General features: G+C 34.2%; 1 protein-coding gene across 1 annotated transcript in view; it reads right to left on the reverse strand.

Moving 5' to 3' along the window:
• LOC148947573 (solute carrier family 12 member 4-like) overlaps positions 1–24,036 on the reverse strand; it is a 396,387-nt gene that overhangs the window by 133,865 nt on the left and 238,486 nt on the right. Inside the window, 3 exon segments of the mRNA XM_089095942.1 lie at positions 1,084–1,273; positions 7,159–7,278; positions 12,798–12,957. Coding sequence (XP_088952068.1) covers positions 1,084–1,273; positions 7,159–7,278; positions 12,798–12,957 — 470 coding nt within the window.

Genomic DNA, 24,036 nt, shown 5'->3' on the forward strand with positions numbered 1-24,036 from the left:
TTCAACGGTGCAGGTTTCATTCCATTTCCTTTCAAAAACTCCCATAAATTTGTCTTCACAATAAGCGATTTATTGCAATTAAATAAAATAAAAGTTACTACTCCTTAATTAGCTTACTAGAAAATAGAAGACTAAAACACAAACGCTATACAAAAAAAGATTTTCTTCTTTATTATTATTTTACCCTTTTAAATGCTTTCAGATATGAAGCCAAAATATTCTTATTTTTTTCAGTTTTAGAATTAAAAAAGTTCAACGTTCACTGCCTTAATTAGAAGTTTTACCTTTTATTATAGTTTCATTTCATTTTAGTTATTAATGGAAAAGCAGAGTGTTTTGAGAAATTATTCAATCTCAAAATTGAATTCAAACTTGAAGATAGCTAGAAAGCTATAAGAATTCCGGAAATTATCGGAGTCGTCTAATGAATGTCTTGTTGTGTTGTGCCACCTGCCATCACCAAACATCCTGGCCAATCGAGTTTTGGGTCCCCCTATAAATTGTGAGTTGCATTTTTCCGATAAGCCGCAAAACAGAATAACCTGATTCAGAATCTGGTAGATCCTCATGGACAAACCCTATTTCATTCCCTGATCCAGATTCAAGTGCACACCCTGATAGAAGTTCCTCCCTGATAGAAGACTCCCTGAATACAGATCTGGTAGGTACTCTGACACAAAATTCCAATCAAATCACTAACTTAAATTACAATATGCAGCCTGAACCTTTTACTAGCACTTTCCCTCAACTTTATTTAAGACTAGTTCTGCAAGTCTCCCCATTCAGCTAAAATTTAAAATGGCGAAGGATTTTCTTGAGCAATTAGCTGAAACACAAATAATAGTTCAAATAGGGATAAATCCTTTTGTTAGACAGCAAAAAACAAAGACGAAAAACTCTGGATATTTCGATCAGCAGATGATGAGACGTCATGGAAAGGCAGTGTGGTCTCTGAAAATAGCTAATCAGCTGAAAGAAAATAATAATTTAAAGTGAATACTCTAGCTTTTAATCATAAGGATTGTGTGATGAGTCATGTGAGTTTTTCCATTCAACCACTAATTTTTAGGTGTGAAGACTCACCTTAAGCTGATGAGCAAATGAAAAAAGCTTTCTATGAACTGGAGTGAAATCTTCTTCAAGCTTCGATAAGAGCAGAATTTGGGGTCTCCAGTTCTTGCAGTGTGGAGGTCCTTGTTCTAAGTGAAGAAGACTGAATCGAGCAAGAGATAGGGCCAAACCCCGCATTCCATCTCCCCATTCTTTCTCAGCACTGAAAGAAATAGTTCCAATTAGCAAAAAACATTATACTTGAACTTCATTTTACTGCTAGATTCTGGCCATAATATTATATATGAGCTTAGATCAGAAAAGGACTGTTAGTTGAGCTTTACCTCAGAAAAACTTCTTTTTTTTTAAATTGATCTGTGCCGGTTTTTAATTTAGATTCAATGTAGTAGCAACACTTTAATTATCATTTTCCCCAGGGGGGGGGGGCAACTGTTCAAAAAAATTAAGTTTAGTAGCACTTAAGAAAGTAGCTCCAGGCGACTAGTTTCGACTTATAAGATTAACTAATCGGGCAGCTTTGCCTATCCAGACATACTTGTGGCAAATTTTAATAGCTCGGCAAAAAATATGTCTTTAGGCTTTGGGAGTTAGTTAACCTGTCCCTAAATAGAAAATCCGCTCATTTCTCAGAGATGAATTGAAATTTCAAAAAAAGATCATTTGTCGTGTAGGTACAATAAATGGTATTATAAACTGGGTTTATTGAAATCAGAGGCAACGCTATAGCGTTGCCTATAGTAAAGGCAACGCTATAGGAGCCAACGCTATAGGAGCCATACGGCTCCTATTTTTTAGTATTATTTTTCTTTTGAAAGTTCATAACTAGAACATCATTAGATAAGAGGGAGGGAGGAAGAGTCCGAGAGGAGGAAAGATGTTTAATTTGATCCGTGAGTATTTATAGGCTACCAATCTAAAATTAATTTTCCCAGTTCTGGCAAGGGGGGGAGTCTAAACCCCGACCCCGGCTACGACTCTGAGTATCTTACGTTGTTACGTGTCGTACTTTCCTACGAGAAAGTCACACACAACTACAGTTTTGCTTTATTTATCTATCAGTTCATAATTCTATTATAATTTAAGAAAGCATTATTGCTCTTAGTTAAAAAAAAGAACAAAAATGATTGCTTCTTAGCATAACAATTATCGGTACTTGTGCATTATAAATAACCCACAGCTATAGACTGTACAAGGAAACCAGACAAACATGTATTTTCTAGATAAATGGATTGCAAAGCGTGATTTCTTAAACATACTTGAAATAAAGAACTCGTAAAACAGAAAATGGACTTCAGAACAACATTTTTTTCCCCTCATTCTGTAGAACGAGAATTTCTAAAGATGATGGAAATTCTGAAGTTACTTGAACATACTTGAACATACATGAACATACTTGAAATAAAGAACTCGTAAACCAGAAAATGGACTTCAGAACAACATTTTTTTTTCTCTCATTCTGTAGAACGAGAATTTCTAAAGATGATCGAAATTCTGAAGTTACTTGAACATACTTGAACGTACATGAACATACTTGAAATAAAGAACTCGTAAACCAGAAAATGGACTTCAGAACAACATTTTTTTCCCCTCATTCTGTAAAACGATAATTTCTAAAGATGATGGAAATTCTGAAGTTACTTGAACATACATGAACATACTTGAAATAAAGAACTCGTAAACCAGAAAATGGACTTCAGAACAACATTTTTTTCCCCTCATTCTGTAGAACGAAAATTTCTAAAGATGATGGAAATTCTGAAGTTACTTGTGTAACTTCATATAGACAAAAATGGCTTCACCCAGGACATGTTTGCAAAATAATCTGGAAATATTCAATATAGAACCGAAAAGAGACCCATTCATTGAACTGGGCTGAATTTGCCAAAGTTGTACTAAATTAAACATATTCAAACCACATACAAACATCCCAGAGTGCTTTGTCTTTGTACCGTAATAATATTCTAAAGTGCTTTATGGGAAAGCGGTGGTTTCTCATAATCCTACAGATACAGCAACATATCATCAGTTGGTTTATTTTCGGCATTCATATAGATAATTAGATACTTATGCATTTTAAATAACCCACCGCTATACATCTCAATTATACTCTCAAAACGTGTTTGTTCACTCTATAGGTATATAATATAAAAGGATTGCTCACTTTTTGCAATGTAATCGTCAAACCAGACTGTATATTCATGCCTCAGGCTTGTAGTCGTGAAAATACACTGTATATTCATGTAATACGTGAAGACTAATAGCAATAAAGTAAAAATAAAAGAATATTTGTCAAGGAATTGCGATTAGTTCAGAACGAAGTAATAGTCTATTTCTCCTCAAGCATTTCTAGTAGTATGTTTACCGGGATATTGAATAAGTATCATTTTTATACCCCCATCAAAACTTAATTTCCCCCGTTTTAGCATTATTTTCACTAAATACTTGCCCCCACCCACTCCCCAGACAGTTCAGAAAGAAGCAATAGTCTATTTCTCCTGAAGCATTTCAAGTCAAATGTTTACCGGGGTATTAAATAAGTAGCATTTTTACACCCCCCTCAAAACTTAATTTCCCCCTTCCTAGCTTTATTTTAACTGAATACTTGGCCCCGCCCCCCGCCCGGCCGCGCAAGGAGTCAAAAAAGAGCTTAGCAAAATATAAATTTCATCATTTTTTTATGTTATTAATTACACTGAAAAAAATTGAACACCTAAAAAACCAAGATAATTATTCGCTAGTTTGATGTGGCATAGACAATGCAATGTTTTGAATAATAGCAATACAGTAAAAATAAAAAAAATATTTGTCAAGGAATATTGATTAGTTCAGAAAGAAGCTAAACTATTATAACCCTAGCACGGGGAGGGGGAAGGGTTTGAAGAGCGTACAGGATTATCAAATATTCTATGTTAATTGACGTTGGTCATCTTTAGTATGTACCCTTAATTCTGGCGTTTAATAGATCTAATCCCATGTCAATGCCAGGAACAAATCATCGCACGGGGAGGGGGAAGGGTCATCTTAGTTTCGACTAGGAGAATCAATTCCAGTATTCTTGACTTATTTTATCGGAATACTATCACCTTAATTCTCTGTATTTAGAGATAATATCCATTATCACAGCCAGGCAATAATCCTAGCGCAGGGAGGGGGAAGGGTTTTACGAGCTTCCACTAGGAGCATAAATTCTATTATACTTGACTTATTGTATCGGAATACTATCACCTTAATTCTCTGTATTTAGAGATAATATCCATTGTCACAGCCAGGCAATAACCCTAGCACGAGGAGGGGGAAGGGTTTTACGAGTTTCCACTGGGAGCATAAATTTTATTATACTTGACTTATTGTATCGGAATACTATCACCTTAATTCTTTGTATTTAGAGATTATATTCATTGTCAAAGCCAGGCATTAAACCTAGCGCGAGGAGGGTGAATACTATTATTAGTATCGACTAGTAGCAAAAATTCTCGTAGCCTTTACTTATTGTATCGGAATACTAACACCTTAATTCTCTGTATTTAGAGATAATATCCATTGTCACAGCAAGGCAATAATCCTAGCGCAGGAAGGGGGAAGGGTTTTACGAGTTTCCACTAGGATCGTAAATTCTATTAGACTTGACTTATTGTATCGGAATACTATCACCTTAATTCTCTGCATTTAAAGGTAATATTCATTGACACAGCCAGGCAATAACCCTAGCACGAGGAGGGGGAAGGGTTTTACGAGATTCCACTAGGAGCATCAATTCTATTATACTTGACTTATTGTATCGGAATACTATCACCTTAATTCTCTGAATTTAGAGATAATACCCATTGCCACAGCTAGGCAATAACCCTAGCGCAGGGAGGGGGAAGGGTTTTACGAGCTTCCACTAGGAGCATAAATTCTATTATGCTTGAATTATTGTATTGGAATACTATCACCTTCTCCCCCTCCCCTGCCCTCGGAAATGTGGGAACGAAGGGCCTCTGAGCCTTCCCCTTGATGCAGATGTGTTCCCTCCAAAATTGATCCCCTCCCCTCCCTGGCCTCAGAAATGGGGGAACGAAGGGAACATTAGATCCTATTTTAAATTGACAATACTTATCAAACATCACTTGTGTATTATACAGATCACATATCTCATTACCCCTTTTTAAATGTTAATCAAATAATTCTGATTATAGTGTCCAATTTTTTGTCTGCTTTTCAAAATGTTCGTATTTGGAACTCTGTCAGTTAACACTAAGAAGTAAATTGGGTAATCCTCTCGCAATAACAAAAGGCTTAGCAGTGATTACATATCATTGTCGGGCGACAATTCAATCAGATCAGAGTTGTGCAAATGGAATACCTTTTCGCAAATTGAGTTAGCTTCTATTTCATAGGCAAAATATTTGAATTCCTTTTATTCAAATCACCTATCAAGTTATCAAAAAGTATTTGAATATATTAAGTTATAGGCAATTCTGGTTTACAAAAACTAGAATAGTGACATAATTTCACTTTTTCGACCCTCAAACTAGAGTTGACCCAGAAACTTGTCATAATGCCCTGTAGAAGTATTAGCTCTATGCATGGGGATAGTCATTCTCTTTGAAAAGGTGTAGAGCTTCTATAGAATAACGTAGAAATTCCTAGGGGCGGACGCAAATCCAGAAAGCGGATACTACTAAGACCCCCTAAAAGTTATAAAACCTTAATAAAAATCACACCATCATATTCTGCGTATCAGAGAACCCTACTATAGAGGTTTTAAGCTCCTATCTACATAAAATGTGGAATTTTCCGTTTTTTGTCAAAAGAAAGATTACGGGTGCGTGTTTATTTGTTGTTTTTTTTCCCAGGGGTGATCGTATCAACCCAGAGGTCCTAGAATATCGTGGGAGGGCTCATTGGAATGGAAATTAAAAGTTCTAGTGCCCTTTTTAAGTGACCAAAAAAATGGAGGGCAACTAGGCCCCCTCTCACGCTCATTTTTTTCTCAAAGTCACCTGATCAAAATTTTGAGATAGCCATTTTGTTCAGCATGTTCGAAAATATTATAAGTATGTCTTTTAGGATGACTTAATCCCCCGAAGTTCCCGGGAGGAGGGCTGAAAGTTATGAACTTTACCCAATGTTAACATAATAGTATTGGTTATTGGGAAGTATATAGTACAGACGTTTTCAGGGTAGATTTTTCCTGGTATTGGGGGGGGGGGTCGGGGGTTATGTGGGAGGATCTTTCCATGAAGGAAGTTTTCATGGGGGAAGGGACATTGCTATGAAGGGGACGCCGGACTTCCCAGCATTATTTAAAAAAATATCAGAAATTAAATATATAAAAAAAAGTTTTTCAACTGCAACAGCAGCAACAGCAAAACTTTAAACGAACAGAAAATATTACATATATGATTGGGTTCACCCGCTAGTCAATACCTCACTCTTTAAGCCAGAGATTTTTTAGTACTTTCATCAGAGCTATTTATTCTAATTAACGGCCTTTGTGATTAAGCGGTCAGTTTTAAAGAATTGGAAAAAAATTCGAACTTTAGCTTAAAGAGCAAGGTATTCACTAGGGGGTGAACCCCCTAATATACGTTTAAAAATGTATGAATATAGAAGTTCGTTACGTAAATTAATTCGTAAGTTACGAATATTTATTACTAATAAAGAAGTTCGTGAATAAAATGAAACAGGTTTTGAGAAAGCCATTTAACCAAATAAAAGTAATTTAATATGAATATTTTGTTTGAATCATTCATGTACTGTGAGCCAAGATCAAAACCTGCATTTATTCAAAAACATTCAAAAATTAAATAAAAAAACAAGTTTTTTTAACTGAAAGTAAGGAGCGACATTAAAACTTAAAACGAACAGAAATTATTCAGCATATGAAAGGGGCTGTCCCCTCCTCAGTGCCTTGCTCTTTACGCTAAATTTTGATTTTCTCAAAACTCTATTTTTTAAAAAAAAAAAAAAAAAAATCACACAATCAAAATCAAAAAATCACAATCATAATCTCACAATCAAAAATAATAATACTACTACTCTGTGGACACTTAAAATCTCAACAAATATTTTTTTACTCCTATTAATATTAGAAAGGCTTACCCAGTATATTTAATATATTTGTACAGAACGACAGCAAGTCCAAGGGCAATAATTGCATAGAGCCAACTCGTCATGAACATCACAGCAACACAAAGAATAGATCCAAGTAAAGAACAACCCCTGAAAGAATAGAAACCAGTAAACAGAAATGATAGCTAATCACGGCTTTATCCCGGGGTGGGGGTTTTGGGGGTTTCAACCCCCCCCCCCCCCCGCGACATTTTTTTCCAACTCATAAAAGCGTTACAAAAATACATAAAATTGAAAATAAAGGCATTAAAATTAAAAAAAATGAAAGTCATACTTTATGAGTAATTATCAATAGTTTCACTTTGGGAGAAAACCACCTAGTTTCGACTTTGAAGCAAAGGGCTTTTTTAGTATACTTTGTGATCACAGTGATTGTGATCACAGTGATTGACAGATTCTTGCAATTGATCTGCTTCTCTTCCCTTTACCACTACACTCTCCAGTTTGAGTTCTTTATGATTTTGAGGCTTTGCCCAACACCCAAGGAGACGATTTCAAGGGGGAGCTCTTTTAGTCAGGTGACAGTCTGAATTACTTAGATGACTATGCTGAAGAAGGACAATAAATTGAAGTTTCCTCTTCGAAAATGGAGAACATAAATATTTGTAGAGCGACAATTTATTTAGTTCCTCAATCAGACTGGAATCAAAGCACACACTTGGAAACCTTAGCGTTAGGGAGGATTCTGAAAACCTCAAAAATTACGCCACAAAAATCAAAGTAGGCCTATCTAAAAACTACCAAAAAAATGCTTAGCTCCTCCCATCTCACGCACGCAGCATGGCTGCACGGCGACTTTTCTGGAGAAAGCTAAAGATTAGGCAGTGGAAATATATGACAGAAGATAAAGTAATATACAAGGACTGTTGGATTTTCAACCTCCCATTGGCAAAAAATGAAAGACTAGTGAATATAAAAGAAATGTTTTAATGTCTTGACGCCTCGCTCTTTACGCTAAAGTTTGACTCTGTCTCACAATTTTATTTTTTAAAACAATAAAAAACTTTAGCGTAAAGAGCGAGGTGTTGAGGAGGAAACAGCCCCTTTCATATACGGAATAATTTCTGTTTGTTTTAAGTTTTAATGTCGCTCCTTACTTTCAGTTAAAAAAAACAGGTTTTCTTATTTAATTTTTGAACGTTTTTGAATTAATGCAGGTTTTTATTTTGTCTCATCGTACATGAATAATTAAAACAAAATTTGCGTATTCATCATACTTTTATTTGGTTAAATGGCTTTCTCGAAAGTCGTTTACTTTTATTTACGAACGTTTTTATTAGTAATAAATATACGTAACTTACTAATTAACTTACGTAACAAACTTCTATATTCATTTATTTTTAATACGTATATTAGGGGGTTCGCCCCCTGACAATACCTCGCTCTTTACGCTAAAGTTTGAATTTTGATCCAACTCTTTAAAAATGACCCCTTATTCACAAAGGCCGTTAATAAGAATAAATAGCTCTTATGAAAGTACTAAAAATTCTTTGGCTTAAAGAGCGAGGTATTGACTAGGGGGCGGGCCCAATCATATACGTAATAATTTCTGTTTGTTTCAAGTTTTTGATGATGCTCCTTACTTTCAGTTCAAAACTTTTTTTTTATTTAATTCCTGAACGTTTTTTTTTAAATAATACTGGGAAATCTTGCACCTCCTTTATAGCAATGTCCCTTCCCCCATGAAAACTTCCTCCATGGAAGGATCCTCCCACATAACCCCTGACCCAACCTCCTTCACAACCAGAAAAAAATCCCGCTTGAAAATGTCTGTGTACTTCCCAATAACCAATAGGCCTACTATATGTAAACATTGGGTAAAGTTCATAACTTTCAGCCCTTCCCTCGGGGACTTTGGGGGATTAGATCATCCTAAAAGACATATTTATTATATTTTTGACCATGCTGAACAAAATGGCTATCTCAAAATTTTGATCGGGTGACTTTGGGGAAAAAATGAGCGTGGGAGGGGGCCTAGTAGCCCTCCATTTTTGATCAGTTAAAAAGGGCACTAGAACTTTCAATTTCCGTTCGAATGATCCATCTCACGGTATTCTAGGACCACTGGGTCGATATGATCACCCCTGGAAAAAATAAATAAAAAAAATAAATAAACACGCGTCCGTGATCTTTCTTCTGGCAAAAAATACAAAATTCCACATGATAGGAGCTTGAAACCTCTACAGTATGGTTCCCTGATACGCTGAATCTGATGGTGTGATTTTTATTAAGGTTCTATAGCTTTTAGATGGTGTTTCCCACTTTTTTCAAAAATCAGGCAAATTTTCTCAGGACTACTTTTGATGGGTAGGACTAAACTTGATGAAACTTATATATTTTAAATTAGCATTAAAATCTGATTCTTTTGATGTATCTGTTGATATTAAAATTCCATTTTTTAAGAGTTTAGATTACTATTGAGCCGGGTCGCTCCTTACTTACAGTTCGTTAACACGAACTGTTTGAAAACATTTCTTTAATATATATATTCCCTCCTCTGTTTTATAGACAATTGCATATTGAAAAAAGACATTAATTGATGAATGAATAAAAATAAACCAGAAGAAAACAAAAATATAAAACAACAGAAGAACGATTGTTAATTTTTTTTCAAAAATGGGACCAGAAAAATCGTATTTTTCAAGTCACTCAGACAAGGCAATCTGAGAAATACAACCCAATGTTTCATGAAAAGGACATAGCTTGACACTAGAGAGCTCACTGGTTTCTCCAATTACACATGGATTTCTGCTCCAATTCCTACTGCCTCCTTTCTCTTGGTTGAAACGAAAGTGAATGGAAATTGCAGTGGCGTCAATTCACAAAAATTTAAGAGAGTAGGGGGAATTTATGATTTCACAAATTTTTCGTATTTTTACTAAAATCATATTTTTCAAGTCACTCAGACAAGGCAATCTGAGAAATACAAGCCAATATTTCATGAAAAGGACATAGCTTGACACTAGAGAGCTCACTGGTTTCTCCAATTACACATGGATTTCTGCTCCAATTCCTATTGCCTCCTGTCTCTTGGTTGAAACAAAAGTGAATAGAAATTGCAGTGGCGTCAATTCACAAAAATTTAAGAGAGGAGAGGGAATTTATGATTTTACTAATTTTTACCACGAAAATCCCCAGAAACACCTTTTTCAATTAAACAAATCAGAAAAGGGAATTTTTTAATATCTATAGGGAGGAGAAATCCAAGAGGCAAATGCCACACCTATTGACGCCACTGAGCTTCCACTCTCTTTTTGAGTTCATTATATGAGCATGCTATAAGAGGATGGTCCACACTTTTACGATAACCATAAATTTGGAGTATCTAATCTCGAGTACGGAAAAAGTATTCACTAAAAAGCAAATTTTTGCCATTTTTGCAATTCTTGCAATTTTTGTTTGGCACGTGTTTAGTGGGTTTCAGATTCCAATAAGAATATGATCCAGAATGGGGCTAAAATTGTTGTGATTTCCTCTATAATTTCTTTTTTTTCATATAGTTCAAACTTTTTCTTTGAATGTTGGCCCATCCAAACAACGCTTTTTCTGAACAAAATCCAACATATGCACCCGATTTTCATATAATTGGTTTATTTTTTGAAATTTTATTAGGCTGTCCCCCTCCAAAAAAAATCGATGCATGTGTGCCTGTCACTGTATTCCGAGGTAAGGTGACTGCGGCAATTCCTGCTTGATACTCAATAGAAAAGGTCCTCAAAACCCAAAATTGATCTTGGTAGAGTGTTTATAGCTTAAAGTATCACTGAATCCGTCAGATTTGCTACTATCCGAAAAATGGTCTTTAAAATATCACCCGATATTTACTATACTACAAAGAAAAATACCCAAAACACGATTGTATTAAAGCCAAGTTTTTTTTTTCTGTGATGCCATCAAACAACTAGAAATCAAAGCAGGTAACAATATCACGAGGGAAAAAAAAGGTCCCTAAAATTAACGAAGAATTAAAAGGCGTGACATCCGTGGTATGGGTCAACTCCTTATTCCGAAAACGTAGCTTGAACTGTCCCTTTACTCGCAGCTTTTCTTTTAAACCAAACCATATCTTCTATTTAAATGGGCCATCATGGGGAAAATTCTGGACTAATAAATAATGGAATGTTTAAAATTAAACCAGTAGTAATATTCCTAAATCCAAATGAAGAGAAGGGTGCGTTGTTACTTAAAACCAGAAGATTGTTCCCTTTCTCCTTATTCCCGAGTTTAGTGGAAGAAGAAACATCCGTGCTAAGAATGCCTGACGCTTTGAATTTCCTCAAAGCCTTAGGGGCTGAAGTGAGGAGCTATGTAGCTTTTAATTAGGTTCATTTCCCAAAGATTACGAAATATATCAATGAGAGTGAGCAAAAAAGTTTCACAAAGAAACTAATCAGCTGCCAGTGCTGATTAAGGAAAACGAAGGAACTTAAACGAAGTTTTGGTAGAATATTTAGACATTTTTTATTGTGTTGCAACGCTGGTTTATTCTTAGTTTTTTTTGTTATTTTTTTCTTTAGCGCCTGATTTCGGTTTATTACAAGAAAATGACCAGTTCCTAAACTCTCAAGTTTTAATGGAGGGTGAGGACCTCGGACTTGCATTGATGAATATAACCTTTATATGTATAATTATTTCCTGGGGCCAACAAGGACATTTACGCCATCCTTGAGCCAAAGCCTGCAGTATATGAGGTGAAACGTATGATTATATCCATATCAGAGGGTACTGTCTGAAGTTCTTATGGAGGTTGAGGACCTCATACTGGCTCGATAAAAATATCTCTATGCGTATAATTCTATCTTGGGGCTAAAACAGACGTCTATGCTTGTCCTTGATCTAGAACCTGCAGTATTTTTATAATCTATGTCAGAGGGAATTGTCTTAAGTTGCCCCGCAAAGCATTTGTTTCTTTGAGCCTGATGGCAGCTGTCAAGTAGAAAGCTTTGCTGGAGCAGGCACGCCAAGAGGCTGTACTTTCAAATTTAATTTAATTTTGAAATGTACAAATATATAGTATTTACAATAGTTTTCTGATTCCATCACTGAAAATTCTCCTTAAAATAGCTAATAGAAGAAAATAGAGATCGAAAAAGAAGCATTTTCCACTGGGTCCGAAAATGTTACTATCTGCTATTATAAGCCATTCATGTCAGTGATTTCAGCTAAATTTCTTATATCGGTAACTGTTTGAGTTTGAAGAGTACCTTAAACAAATATATATATATATATATATATATATATATATATATATATATATATATATATATATATATATATATATATATATATATATATATATATATCATTGCTAACGTAATAGTTACCAATTGAAATAATTGGCTTCTAAAAGCGCCCAAAAGTATAATTACACATCTTTGCACTTCTGAAAATTTTGACCTTCTTAGATAGAGAGAGGGACTGACACCTCATTTCCTCCACTTTTGACTACTTTGACTCTCTTTGACTACTTTTGACTCTTTGACTACTTTTGACTCTCAAACGTTTAACTAGTCAAGACTACATTTTTGTATTTTTGAGAGAGACCTTCCCAATCTTTTGTTCATTAATAATTTTTTTTTTTTGTTTAGTTAAAACAATTTATGTCTTACCAGTGATAAAACTTGAATCTTGGTCTCCAGTTAGGTGTTCTCAAAAGCGTTTGGAGACAGCATGCCAGGTTCACAGTTCCATAGAGCATCAGGAAGAACATGGACAACAATGGTGCCAAAATATCAACATTGCCAAGCAAGACTCCGCACTCACAAATCACTAAAAAAATGTATAGTATATATTAGAATTTAAATTAGTAACTATTACGATTAACTATGATCGGTTTGTAAAAAAGAAAGTCTCCTTTCAAACAGTACTAAAAGAAATTTATTGGAGGAACTTTCAGCGAGAATCAAATAATCTGGGGAGAATTTTCCTAGCAAGGGGGGGTGGTTACGGGAAAGAAACTTTCCATGGAGGGATTTTTCGCTGGAGGAAGGAATTTTCCATGGAGGAGAAGCCAGATTTCCCTGAATCATTTAAAAAGCTATCAGAAATTAAATAAAAAAAAGTTTTCTTTTTAACTGAAAGTAAGGAGCAGCAACAAACTTAAAACCAACAGAAATCATTACGTATGTAAGGGGGGTTGCTCCCTCCTCAGTACCTCGTTCATTGCGCTAAATTTTGTCTTTTTGTTTTAATTCTTTAAGAAAACCTCCTGAAACACAGGGGCTGTTTAATTAGAACAATAATAAGCATTTTTTTAAATACTAAAAAATGTTAGCAATATCGAGAACAATAGAACAATAATGTTTGAATATCGAGATAATGAGGAGGGGGTAACCCCCCTCATATACATAACAATTTCTCTTAGTTTTAAGCTTTGATGCTGCTCCTTTCTTTCAGTTAAAAAAAAATTGTTCTTTTTATTTGATTAAATAAAAAAAACAAGTTTTTTAAACTGAAAGTAAGGAGCGACATTAAAACTTAGAACGAACAGAAATTATTCCGTATATGAAAGGTACTGTCCCCTCCTCAACGCCTCGCTCTTTACGCTAAATTTTTATTTTTTTAAAAAATAAAGTTGTGAGAAAGAGTCAAACTTTAGCGTAAAGAGCGAGGCGTTGAAGAGGGGACAGCCCCTTTCATATACGGAATAATTTCTGTTCGCTTAAAGTTTTAATGTCGGTCCTTAATTTCAGTTTCAAAAACTTGTTTTTTTTTATTTAATTTCTGATCGTTTTTTAGTTAATGCAGCTTTTATTTTGGCTCACCGTCATTGACTAAGTAAAAAAAATGTGCATAAAATTTTTTCTTTTCTTTTGCTAAATGGCTGTCTCTAGTTTTGGTTCTGACGCAATTTACAAATTAACTTACGTAACGAACTTCTATATTCGTATATTTTTCTTCTGGCAAAAAATACAAAGTTGCAGATTTTTGCAGATATGAGCTTGAAACCTATGTAATAGGGTTTTCTGATGCGCTGAATCTGACGGTGTGATTTTCATTAAAATTTTTTCACTTGTAGGGGATTTTTCCCCCCTCTTTAAAAAAATCAGGTAAATTTTCTCAGGCTCGTAGCCTTTGATGAGTAATACTAAACTTAATAAAATTTATATATTTAGAATCAGCATTATAAGCCCATTCTTTTGATACATTTATTTACATCAAAATTCCGTTTTTAAAAGTTTCAATTACTATTGAGCCGTATCGTTTGTTTTTTTTTATTGTTTTTTTTTATTGCGTATATGTTATTACGTATATGAGGGGGTTCTCCCCATAGTCAAAAACACGCTCTTTACGTTAAAAGTTAAAAAAAAATTTAATTCACAAAACCCTGAATCACAAAGGCCGTTTAATTAGAATAGATAGCTCTTTTGAAAGCACTAAAAAAAAATTGTAGCGTAAAGAGCGAGGTATTGACTTGGGGGAAAACCCCCTCATATACGTAATAATTTCTGTTCGTTTTAAGTTCTAATGTTGCTTCTTACTTTCAGTTGGAAAAACTTGTTTTTTTTAAAGTTAATTTCTGATCGTTTTTTAAATAATGCTTGGAAATCTGGCGCCCCCTTCATAGAAATGTCCCTTACCCCAAAGAAACAGCCTCCACGGAAAGATTCTCCCGATTAACCCCCTCCTCCATCCCCCCCAACCAGAAAAAAAATCCTTCCTGAAAATGTCTGTATACTTCCCAATAACCAATACAATATGTAAGCAATGGGCAAAGTTCATAACTTGCGGCCCTTCCCCTGGGAACTGTGGAGGATTAAGTCATCCTAAAATACATATTTATTAAATTTTTGACTATGCTGAACAAAATGGCTATCTCAAAATTTTAATTGGGTGACTTTGAGAAAAAAATTAGCGTGGGAGGGGGCCTAGTTGCCCTCCATTTTTTTTGTCACTTAAAAAGGGCACTAGCACTTTTAATTTCCGTTCCGATGAGCCCTCCTACGATATTCTAGGACCACTGGGTTAATACAATTACCCCTGAAAAAAAAAAAAAAAAAAAAAAAAAAAAAAAAACACGCATCCGTGATCTTTCTTCTGGCAAAAAATGGAAAATTCCACATTTTTGTAGATAGGAGCTTGAAAACTCTACAGTAGGGTTCTCTGAGACGCTGAATATGATGGTGTGACTTTCATTAAGTTTTTATAACTTTTAGGGGGTGTTTTCCCCTTTTTTGGAAAATCAGGGAAATTTTCTCGGGTGCGTAACTTTTGATGGGTAAGATTAAACTTGAAGAAACTTATATATTTGAAATCAAAATTAAAATTTGATTCTTTTGATATATCTATTGGTATCAATATTCCATTTTTTAGAGTTTCGGTTACCATTGAGCCGGGTCGCTCCTTACTTACAGTTCGTTACCACGAACTGTTTGATTTCACCTGATGGCTGCAATTCTGGATCGAACAAATCACTAAAAGGCCTATGAAAAGATACAAGTAAAAAAGTGCTAAAAAGAGGATATATAACAGAAACGTAGATAAAAAGAAAAATAATGAAAAATAAGAAAAAATAAAAATGTAGAAAAATTTCTTCAGTCTTGGTTCTCCAAAATAAATATTGACTCCTGCACCTTTACGCAAACACTGAAAATGTCAATGTCCAGATGTAAATTCATTTATTTTAGTATCTATTGTATGTTTGATTGCATTGGTTGTTTATTTAACTTCTGGTCGTTTTGGGCTTCATTTATACTTCAATAGCGAAATAATTTTTTTCGTTTTAAGCTAGATTCGCATATTCAATTTAAGAATTACTCGCCTTAAGATTTATTTATTCATTTATATTATTACTTGTTCTATGTTTTTTGCTGTGATTGTTTATTTAATTTCTGTTCATTTTGGGTTTAATTTTTTCTTTAATAGTAATCTCTGGTCGTTTGGGGTTTGAATTTTAATAGGTATTTGTATCTGCTCGTCTTAAGTTTAAAATTAAATTTAAAAAAAAGTTTTTTTTAACTGAAAGTAAGGAGTGACATTAAAACTTAAAACAAACAGAAATTATTCCGTATATGATAGGGGCTGTCCCCTCCTCAACGCCTCACTCTCTACGCTAAAGTTTGACTCTGTCTTACAACTTTATTTTTTTAAACAATACAAAATTCTGGCGCCCCCTTCATAGCAATGTCCCTTCCCCCAAGAAACTTCCTTCATGGAAAAATCCTCCGACATAAATCCCACCCCACCCCCTACCCCCACTACCATAAAAAATCCCCCCTGAAAACGTCTTTATACTTCCCAATAACCAATACCATATGTTAACATTGGGTAAAGTTCATAACTTTCAGCCCTCCCCCCGGGGACTTCGGGGTATTAAGTCATCCTAAAATACATAGTTATCATATTTTGACCATGTTGAACAATATGGCTATCTCAAAATTTTGATCGGGGAATTTGGGAAAAAAATGTGCGTTGGAGGGGGCTTAGTTGCCCTCCATTTTTTTTTCGCTTAAAAAGGGCACTAAAACTTTTAATTTTCGTTCCAATGAGGCCACCTAAGATATTCTAGGACCACTGGGTCGATACGATCACCCCTGGGGAAAAAAACAACAAATAAACACGCATCCGTGATCTTTCTTCTGGCAAAAAATACAAAGTTCCACAATTTTGTAGATAGGAGCTTGAAACCTCTACAGTAGGGTTTAATGATACGCTGAATATTATGGTTTGAATTTCATTAAGTTTATATAACTTTTAAGGGGTCTTTCCCTCCTTTTTTGGAAAATCAGCCAAATTTTCTCAGGCGCGCAACTTTTGATGGGTTGGACTAAACTCGATGCAATTTATATATTTAAAATCAGCATCAAAATCTGATTCTTTTGATGTATCTGTTTGTATCAAAATCCCGTTTTCTAGAGTTTCGGTTACCATTGAGCCGGGTCGTTCCTTACTTACAGTTCGTTACCACGAACTGTTTGATAGCCTTTACTTTTCTTGAAAAACTTCTTTTACGAAAAGTTTTTTTTTTAATTAATTTAAAAGTAACTAGTTTGGCGTCTAGAAGTGACGTCGAGTTGTATTTGGGAAAGTTCAGGTTGAAGATGGGTTTTTAATTTTCCCAGATGAGATTAAAAGTAAGATTTAATTTAATGTCTGCGGGATTATTAGGAGTAAAAAGGATTGAAGAGTTAAAATATTCTGGGGGAGGGTCTGAAAGAGAGGAATGGCTTGTTATTATATTAAGTGACAGAAATTAGCTGGAGATAAAGAATTTCGGAAGTATGGTTGGTTTGGGTAAAGGCCGTTTTCTTTTGGTTGGGTGCGTCTTTGTTCTGAATTTTTACTACAGTGAATTGTTACGTTAACCATGGTAAGGGTTTTTAGTGTTAATAAATATCATATAATAATAGATCACTGAAAATCCTTTTAAAAAACAAACTGTCAAAATGCACTTTTATTAGCTTTTCAAACAGTTCGTGGTAACAAACTCAAAGTAAGGAGCGATGAGGCTCAGTAGCAACCGAAACTTTATAAAACAGAAATTTGATAGCAGTAGATACGCCAAAGAATTGAATTTGAAGGTGATTCCAAATATATAAATTTCACTATTTTTAATGTTATCCGTCAGAAAGTACGGGCCGGAGAAATTTTGCCCAATTTTTGAGAAATAAGATAAATACCCCGAAAAAGTCAAGTGACCTAGATACAAATCACATCGTCAAATTCAGTATATCAGAGAACCCTACTGCAGACGGTTCAAGCTCCTATATACAAAATGCGGAATTTTGCATTTTTTGCCAGAAGAAAGATGACGGTTGCGTTTTTTTTTCTTGGGGCGATCGTATCGAACCAGTGATCCTACAAGACAGGAAGAGGACTCATTCGAAAGAGCCATAGTGCCCTTTTTAATTGATCCAAAAAATTAGAGGGTAAATAGCCCCTATTCAACGCTCGTTTTCGCTAAAGCCGTCTGTATAAACTTTTGAAACAGTCATTTTCGTTCAGCATTATTGAAAAGCCCAATAACTATGTCTTTAGGGATAAAATGACCTCCAAAGCCTCTGGGGAAAGAGCTCTAAGTTATAAAAATTTGCCCATTGTTTACGAATAGTATTTGTTATTGGGAAGTATACAGACATTTTTCGGCGGGGTCGGGGGGTATTTACTACTGGTAGATTTTCCACGTTGAGAATTTTCCGTGGGGAGTGAAGTTTCCGGGGCAGAAATTTCGGGGGGGAGGGAATTTTTAGCGAGGATGAAATTGTCCGGGGTGAATCTTCCTAGGGCGTTTGAGTCCTGGTTCCCACGGTATGCCTTGGTGTCGCTGCTTATTTGGTTTGGAACGGGGATCAATGGTGTGACTTTATAAGCTAAGCCAGAGTTGACCCATTTCTAAATGGGTACCTGGAGGAATTTTGGGGGAAAACAAAAGAAGCGTCGGGTGGTTTTCCCCCAACCACGCATTGCGCTTCTGGTGGATGGCAGAAAATCAGGAGATCGGTACCTGCGCTACGCAGACCGTTGTTCATTATGCGAAAAAGTAATTAAGTTAATTTTATTTTACGTGGGAGGAACTTTCCATGGATGAATTTTCCGTGGGTAAAAGGAATTTTCCATAGAGAGGGAGCCAGACATCCCGGGCTTATTTGAAAAACGATCATAAATTAAATAAGAAAATAAATTTTTTCAACTGAAAATAAGGAGCAAGATTAAAACTTAAAACAAACGCACGAAACGAAAAATGGAAAATGAAACGAAAACGAACAAACGAAACGAAAGAACGAAAAATTAAAACTTAAATCTTCGCTCTTTATGTTAAAGTTTGATTTATTGCCCCAGTTCTTTAGCTACAACTCCTGAAACTCAAGGGCCCTGTAGTTAGAATAATAATTTTTTTCAAAACGACTAAAAAACTTTAGCGTACAGAGCCAAGTTCTTGAGGAGGGGTTAAGCCCCTTCATATTCGGAATAGTTCCTGTTCGTTTTAAGTTTTAATGCTGGTCTTTACCTCCGGTTGAAAAAACTTTTTTGTTATATATTTAATATCCTGACTGAACGGAAGTATTCAAGCTAGTTTAGTAATCACGCAGCTTAAAAAAAAACCTATCGAGAAATTCAATTTGCCAATGATATTGACTTTTTGTTTCATTGTGGCAAACAACACTCCTTGTTTTTCCATAGAATTTGATGCACGAGGGAAATACTAAGACAAGGGCTGCTTTTAATTAGTTTTCGATCCACGTCTAGTCTCTCCACTGCAATTGTTAGAATAGAGAGCTGCAGAGGGAAAAGGCATCTACTCCTAAGACATATCAATATATCAGTTCAAAATATATCAGTTTAAAATATATCAGTTCAAAATAAGTTGGAGCAATAGATATATTTGTAAGGAATACAGAGGGAAGAGGCATCTAAACCTGAAACATATCAATAGCTTGCAAAAGTGGGTCACAATTTATTATTTTTAGAATATTTTCGGTATATTTAAGATTTTATAGGATGTTTGCAGCTTTTATGTGCATTAAATGCAAAGGGAAGAGGTAGCTACACCTGAAACATTTCAATGGCTTGCAAAAGTGGGTTACAATTTATTATTTTTAGAATATTTTTGGTATATTTAAGATGTTATAGGATGTTTGCAACTTTTATGTGCATTAAATGCAAAGGGAAGAGGTAGCTACACCTGAAACATTTCAATGGCTTGCAAAAGTGGGTCAAAATTTATTATTTTTAGAATATTTTTGGTATATTTAAGATGTTCTAGGATGTTTGCAACTTGTATGTGCATTAAATGCAAAGGGAAGAGGTAGCTACACCTGAAACATTTCAATGGCTTGCAAAAGTGGGTCACAATTTATTATTTTTAGAATATTTTTGGTATATTTAAGATGTTACAGGATGTTTGCAACTTTTATGTGCATTAAATGCAAAGGGAAGAGGTAGCTACACCTGAAACATTTCAATGGCTTGCAAAAGTGGGTCACAATTTATTATTTTTAGAATATTTTTGGTATATTTAAGATGTTAGAGGATGTTTGCAACTTGTATGTGCATTAAATGCAAAGGGAAGAGGTAGCTACACCTGAAACATTTCAATGGCTTGCAAAAGTGGGTCACAATTTATTATTTTTAGAATATTTTTGGTATATTTAAGATGTTATAGGATGTTTGCAACTTTTATGTGCATTAAATGCAAAGGGAAGAGGTAGCTACACCTGAAACATTTCAATGGCTTGCAAAAGTGGGTCACAATTTATTATTTTTAGAATATTTTTGGTATATTTAAGATGTTATAGGATGTTTGCAACTTTTATGTGCATTAAATGCAAAGGGAAGAGGTAGCTACACCTGAACCATTTCAATGGCTTGCAAAAGTGGGTCACAATTTATTATTTTTAGAATATTTTTGGTATATTTAAGATGTTATAGGACGTTTGCAACTCGTATGTGCATTAAATGCAAAGGGAAGAGGTAGCTACACCTGAAACATTTCAATGGCTTGCAAAAGTGGGTCACAATTTATTATTTTTAGAATATTTTTGGTATATTTAAGATGTTATAGGAAGTTTGCAACTCGTATGTGCATTAAATGCAAAGGGAAGAGGTAGCTACACCTGAAACATTTCAATGGCTTGCAAAAGTGGGTCACAATTTATTATTTTTAGAATATTTTTGGTATATTTAAGATGTTATAGGATGTTTGCAACTTGTATGTGCATTAAATGCAAAGGGAAGAAGTAGCTACACCTGAAACATTTCAATAGCTTGCAAAAGTGGGTCAAAATTTATTATTTTTAGAATATTTTTGGTATATTTAAGATGTTATAGGATGTTTGCAACTTTTATGTGCATTAAATGCAAAGGGAAGAGGTAGCTACACCTGAAATATTTCAATGGCTTGCAAAAGTGGGTCACAATTTATTATTTTTAGAATATTTTTGTTATATTTAAGATGTTATAGGATGTTTGCAACTTGTATGTGCATTAAATGCAAAGGGAAGAGGTAGCTACACCTGAAACATTTCAATGGCTTGCAAAAGTGGGTCACAATTTATTATTTTTAGAATATTTTTGATATATTTAAGATGTTATAGTATGTTTGCAACTTGTATGTGCATTAAATGCCCAGGGAAGAGGTAGCTACACCTGAAACATTTCAATGGCTTGCAAAAGTGGGTCATAATTTATTATTTTTAGAATATTTTTGGTATATTTAAGATGTTATAGGATGTTTGCAACTTTTATGTGCATTAAATGCAAAGGGAAGAGGTAGCTACACCTGAAACATTTCAATGGCTTGCAAAAGTAGGTCACAATTTATTATGTTTAGTATATTTTTGGTATATTTAAGATGTTATAGGATGTTTGCAACTTTTATGTGCATTAAATGCAAAGGGAAGAGGTAGCTACACCTGAAACATTTCAATGGCTTGCAAAAGTGGGTCACAATTTATTATTTTTAGAATATTTTTGGTATATTTAAGATGTTATAGGATGTTTGCAACTTTTATGTGCATTAAATGCAAATGGAAGAGGTAGCTACACCTGAAACATTTCAATGGCTTGCAAAAGTGGGTCACAATTTATTATTTTTAGAATATTTTTGGTATATTAAAGATGTTATAGGATGTTTGCAACTTTTATGTGCATTAAATGCAAAGGGAAGAAGTAGCTACACCTGAAACATTTCAATGGCTTGCAAAAGTGGGTTACAATTTATTATTTTTAGAATATTTTTGGTATATTTAAGATGTTATAGGATGTTTGCAACTTTTATGTGCATTAAATGCAAAGGGAAGAGGTAGCTACACCTGAAACATTTCAATGGCTTGCAAAAGTGGGTCACAATTTATTATTTTTCGAATAATTTAGAATAATTTTAGAATTACACACCAGGGGGGTGTCCTTCCAGCCGACCATCCTTTGGTTTTCTTGCTATTATATATTTTAGAATTAGTTTCATCCAAATTTTTTGCATGGTCTTTGGCTACAGTAATTCAGAAGGCCTTATGTAACAGTTTCCACGAGGAAAATGTTCATAATCCACCTTATTAAACTAAACATGCTGAATCGATTGGTCAAGTATACGCTCCTAAATCTTTTTTGGGTTTTAAGAACATTGAATAGTTTTAGTTTATTCCAAAATGCATTATATCTCCTTTTCCAAAAAGCAGAAGTAGCTGAAAAATTTTAGCTTTTCACATAAGGCATGTTTTTTGAGCTTTTGACATGTTTTGAAGGTAGTATTTTTTTTCCAAAATATGTTGTAGGCCTATCTCCTTTTCTAAAATGTAGATATACCTGAAAGTTCGGGCTTTTGACTCTAAAGTGAGAATGTCGTATCTTGCAGGCCAGTTAAAAACCCTACTCAATCTCCTTTCCTAAAATGCAGAAAAAGTGGAAATTTCGAGCTGCTACATAAAATTTGCTTTGAGCTATATCATGATGTTGTGTTTTCCCCAAAACCCTTTATATTTCCTTATCTAAAATGAAGAGAAGGCTTTAATTTTCAACTTTCCCAATAAAAATCTGTTTTGAGCTCCTAACATTACTAATAGACTGTTTTCTCCATAATATTTCATTTTTCCTGTTCCAAAATAAAGAAATAACAGAATTTTTGGCTTTTCACATGAAAAAGTATGTTTTGAGCTTTTGACATAACTGACAAGTTTTTTTTGTCCCAAATGCGTTATTTCTCCTTTTCTAAAATACAGAAACAGCAGAAACTTTGAGCTTTTGACATAAAAATTAAGCTTGCAGGCTAGTTAAAAACCGTACCACAATTCGTAAAATCAATAAATAAAAAACCTCCTACATAAAATTTGCTTTGAGCTAGATCATGATGTTGTGTTTTCCCCAAAACCCTTTATATTTCCTTATCTAAAATGAAGAGAAGGCTTTAATTTTCAACTTTCCCAATAAAAATTTGTTTTGAGCTCCTAACATTACTAATAGACTGTTTTCTCCATAATATTTCATGTCTCCTGTTCCAAAATAAAGAAATAACAGAATTTTTGGCTTTTCACATGAAAAAGTATGTTTTGAGCTTTTGACATAACTGACAAGTTTTTTTTTCCCAAATGTGTTATTTCTCCTTTTCTAAAATACAGAAACAGCAGAAACTTTGAGCTTTTGACATAAAACTTAAGCTTGCAGGCTAGTTAAAAACCGTAACACAATTCGTAAAATCAATAAATAAAAAACCTGCTACATAAAATTTGCTTTGAGCTATATCATGATGTTGTGTTTTCCCCAAAACCCATTATATTTCCTTATCTAAAATGAAGAGAAGGCTTTAATTTTCAACTTTCCCAATAAAAATCTGTTTTGAGCTCCTAACATTACTAATAGACTGTTTTCTCCATAATATTTCATGTCTCCTGTTCCAATATAAAGACATAACAGAATTTTTGGCTGTTCACATGAAAAAGTATGTTTTGAGCTTTTGACATAACTGACAAGTTTTTTTTTCCCAAATGCGTTATTTCTCCTTTTCTAAAATACAGAAACAGCAGAAACTTTAAGCTTTTGACATAAAAATTAAGCTTGCAGGCTAGTTAAAAACCGTACCACAATTCGTAAAATCAATAAATAAAAAACCTGCTACATAAAATTTGCTTTGAGCTATATCATGATGTTGTGTTTTCCCCAAAACCCTTTATATTTCCTTATCTAAAATGAAGAGAAGGCTTTAATTTTCAACTTTCCCAATAAAAATTTGTTTTGAGCTCCTAACATTACTAATAGACTGTTTTCTCCATAATATTTCATGTCTCCTGTTCCAAAATAAAGAAATAACAGAATTTTTGGCTTTTCACATGAAAAAGTATGTTTTGAGCTTTTAACATAACTGACAAGTTTTTTTTTTCCCAAATATGTCATTTCTCCTTTTCTAAAATACAGAAACAC

The sequence above is a fragment of the Artemia sp. Qi Xiang Cuo genome, chromosome 10 (assembly GCF_049724085.1).
Source record: "Artemia sp. Qi Xiang Cuo chromosome 10, ASM4972408v1, whole genome shotgun sequence".
Classification (NCBI taxonomy): Eukaryota; Metazoa; Arthropoda; class Branchiopoda; order Anostraca; family Artemiidae; genus Artemia; species Artemia sp. Qi Xiang Cuo.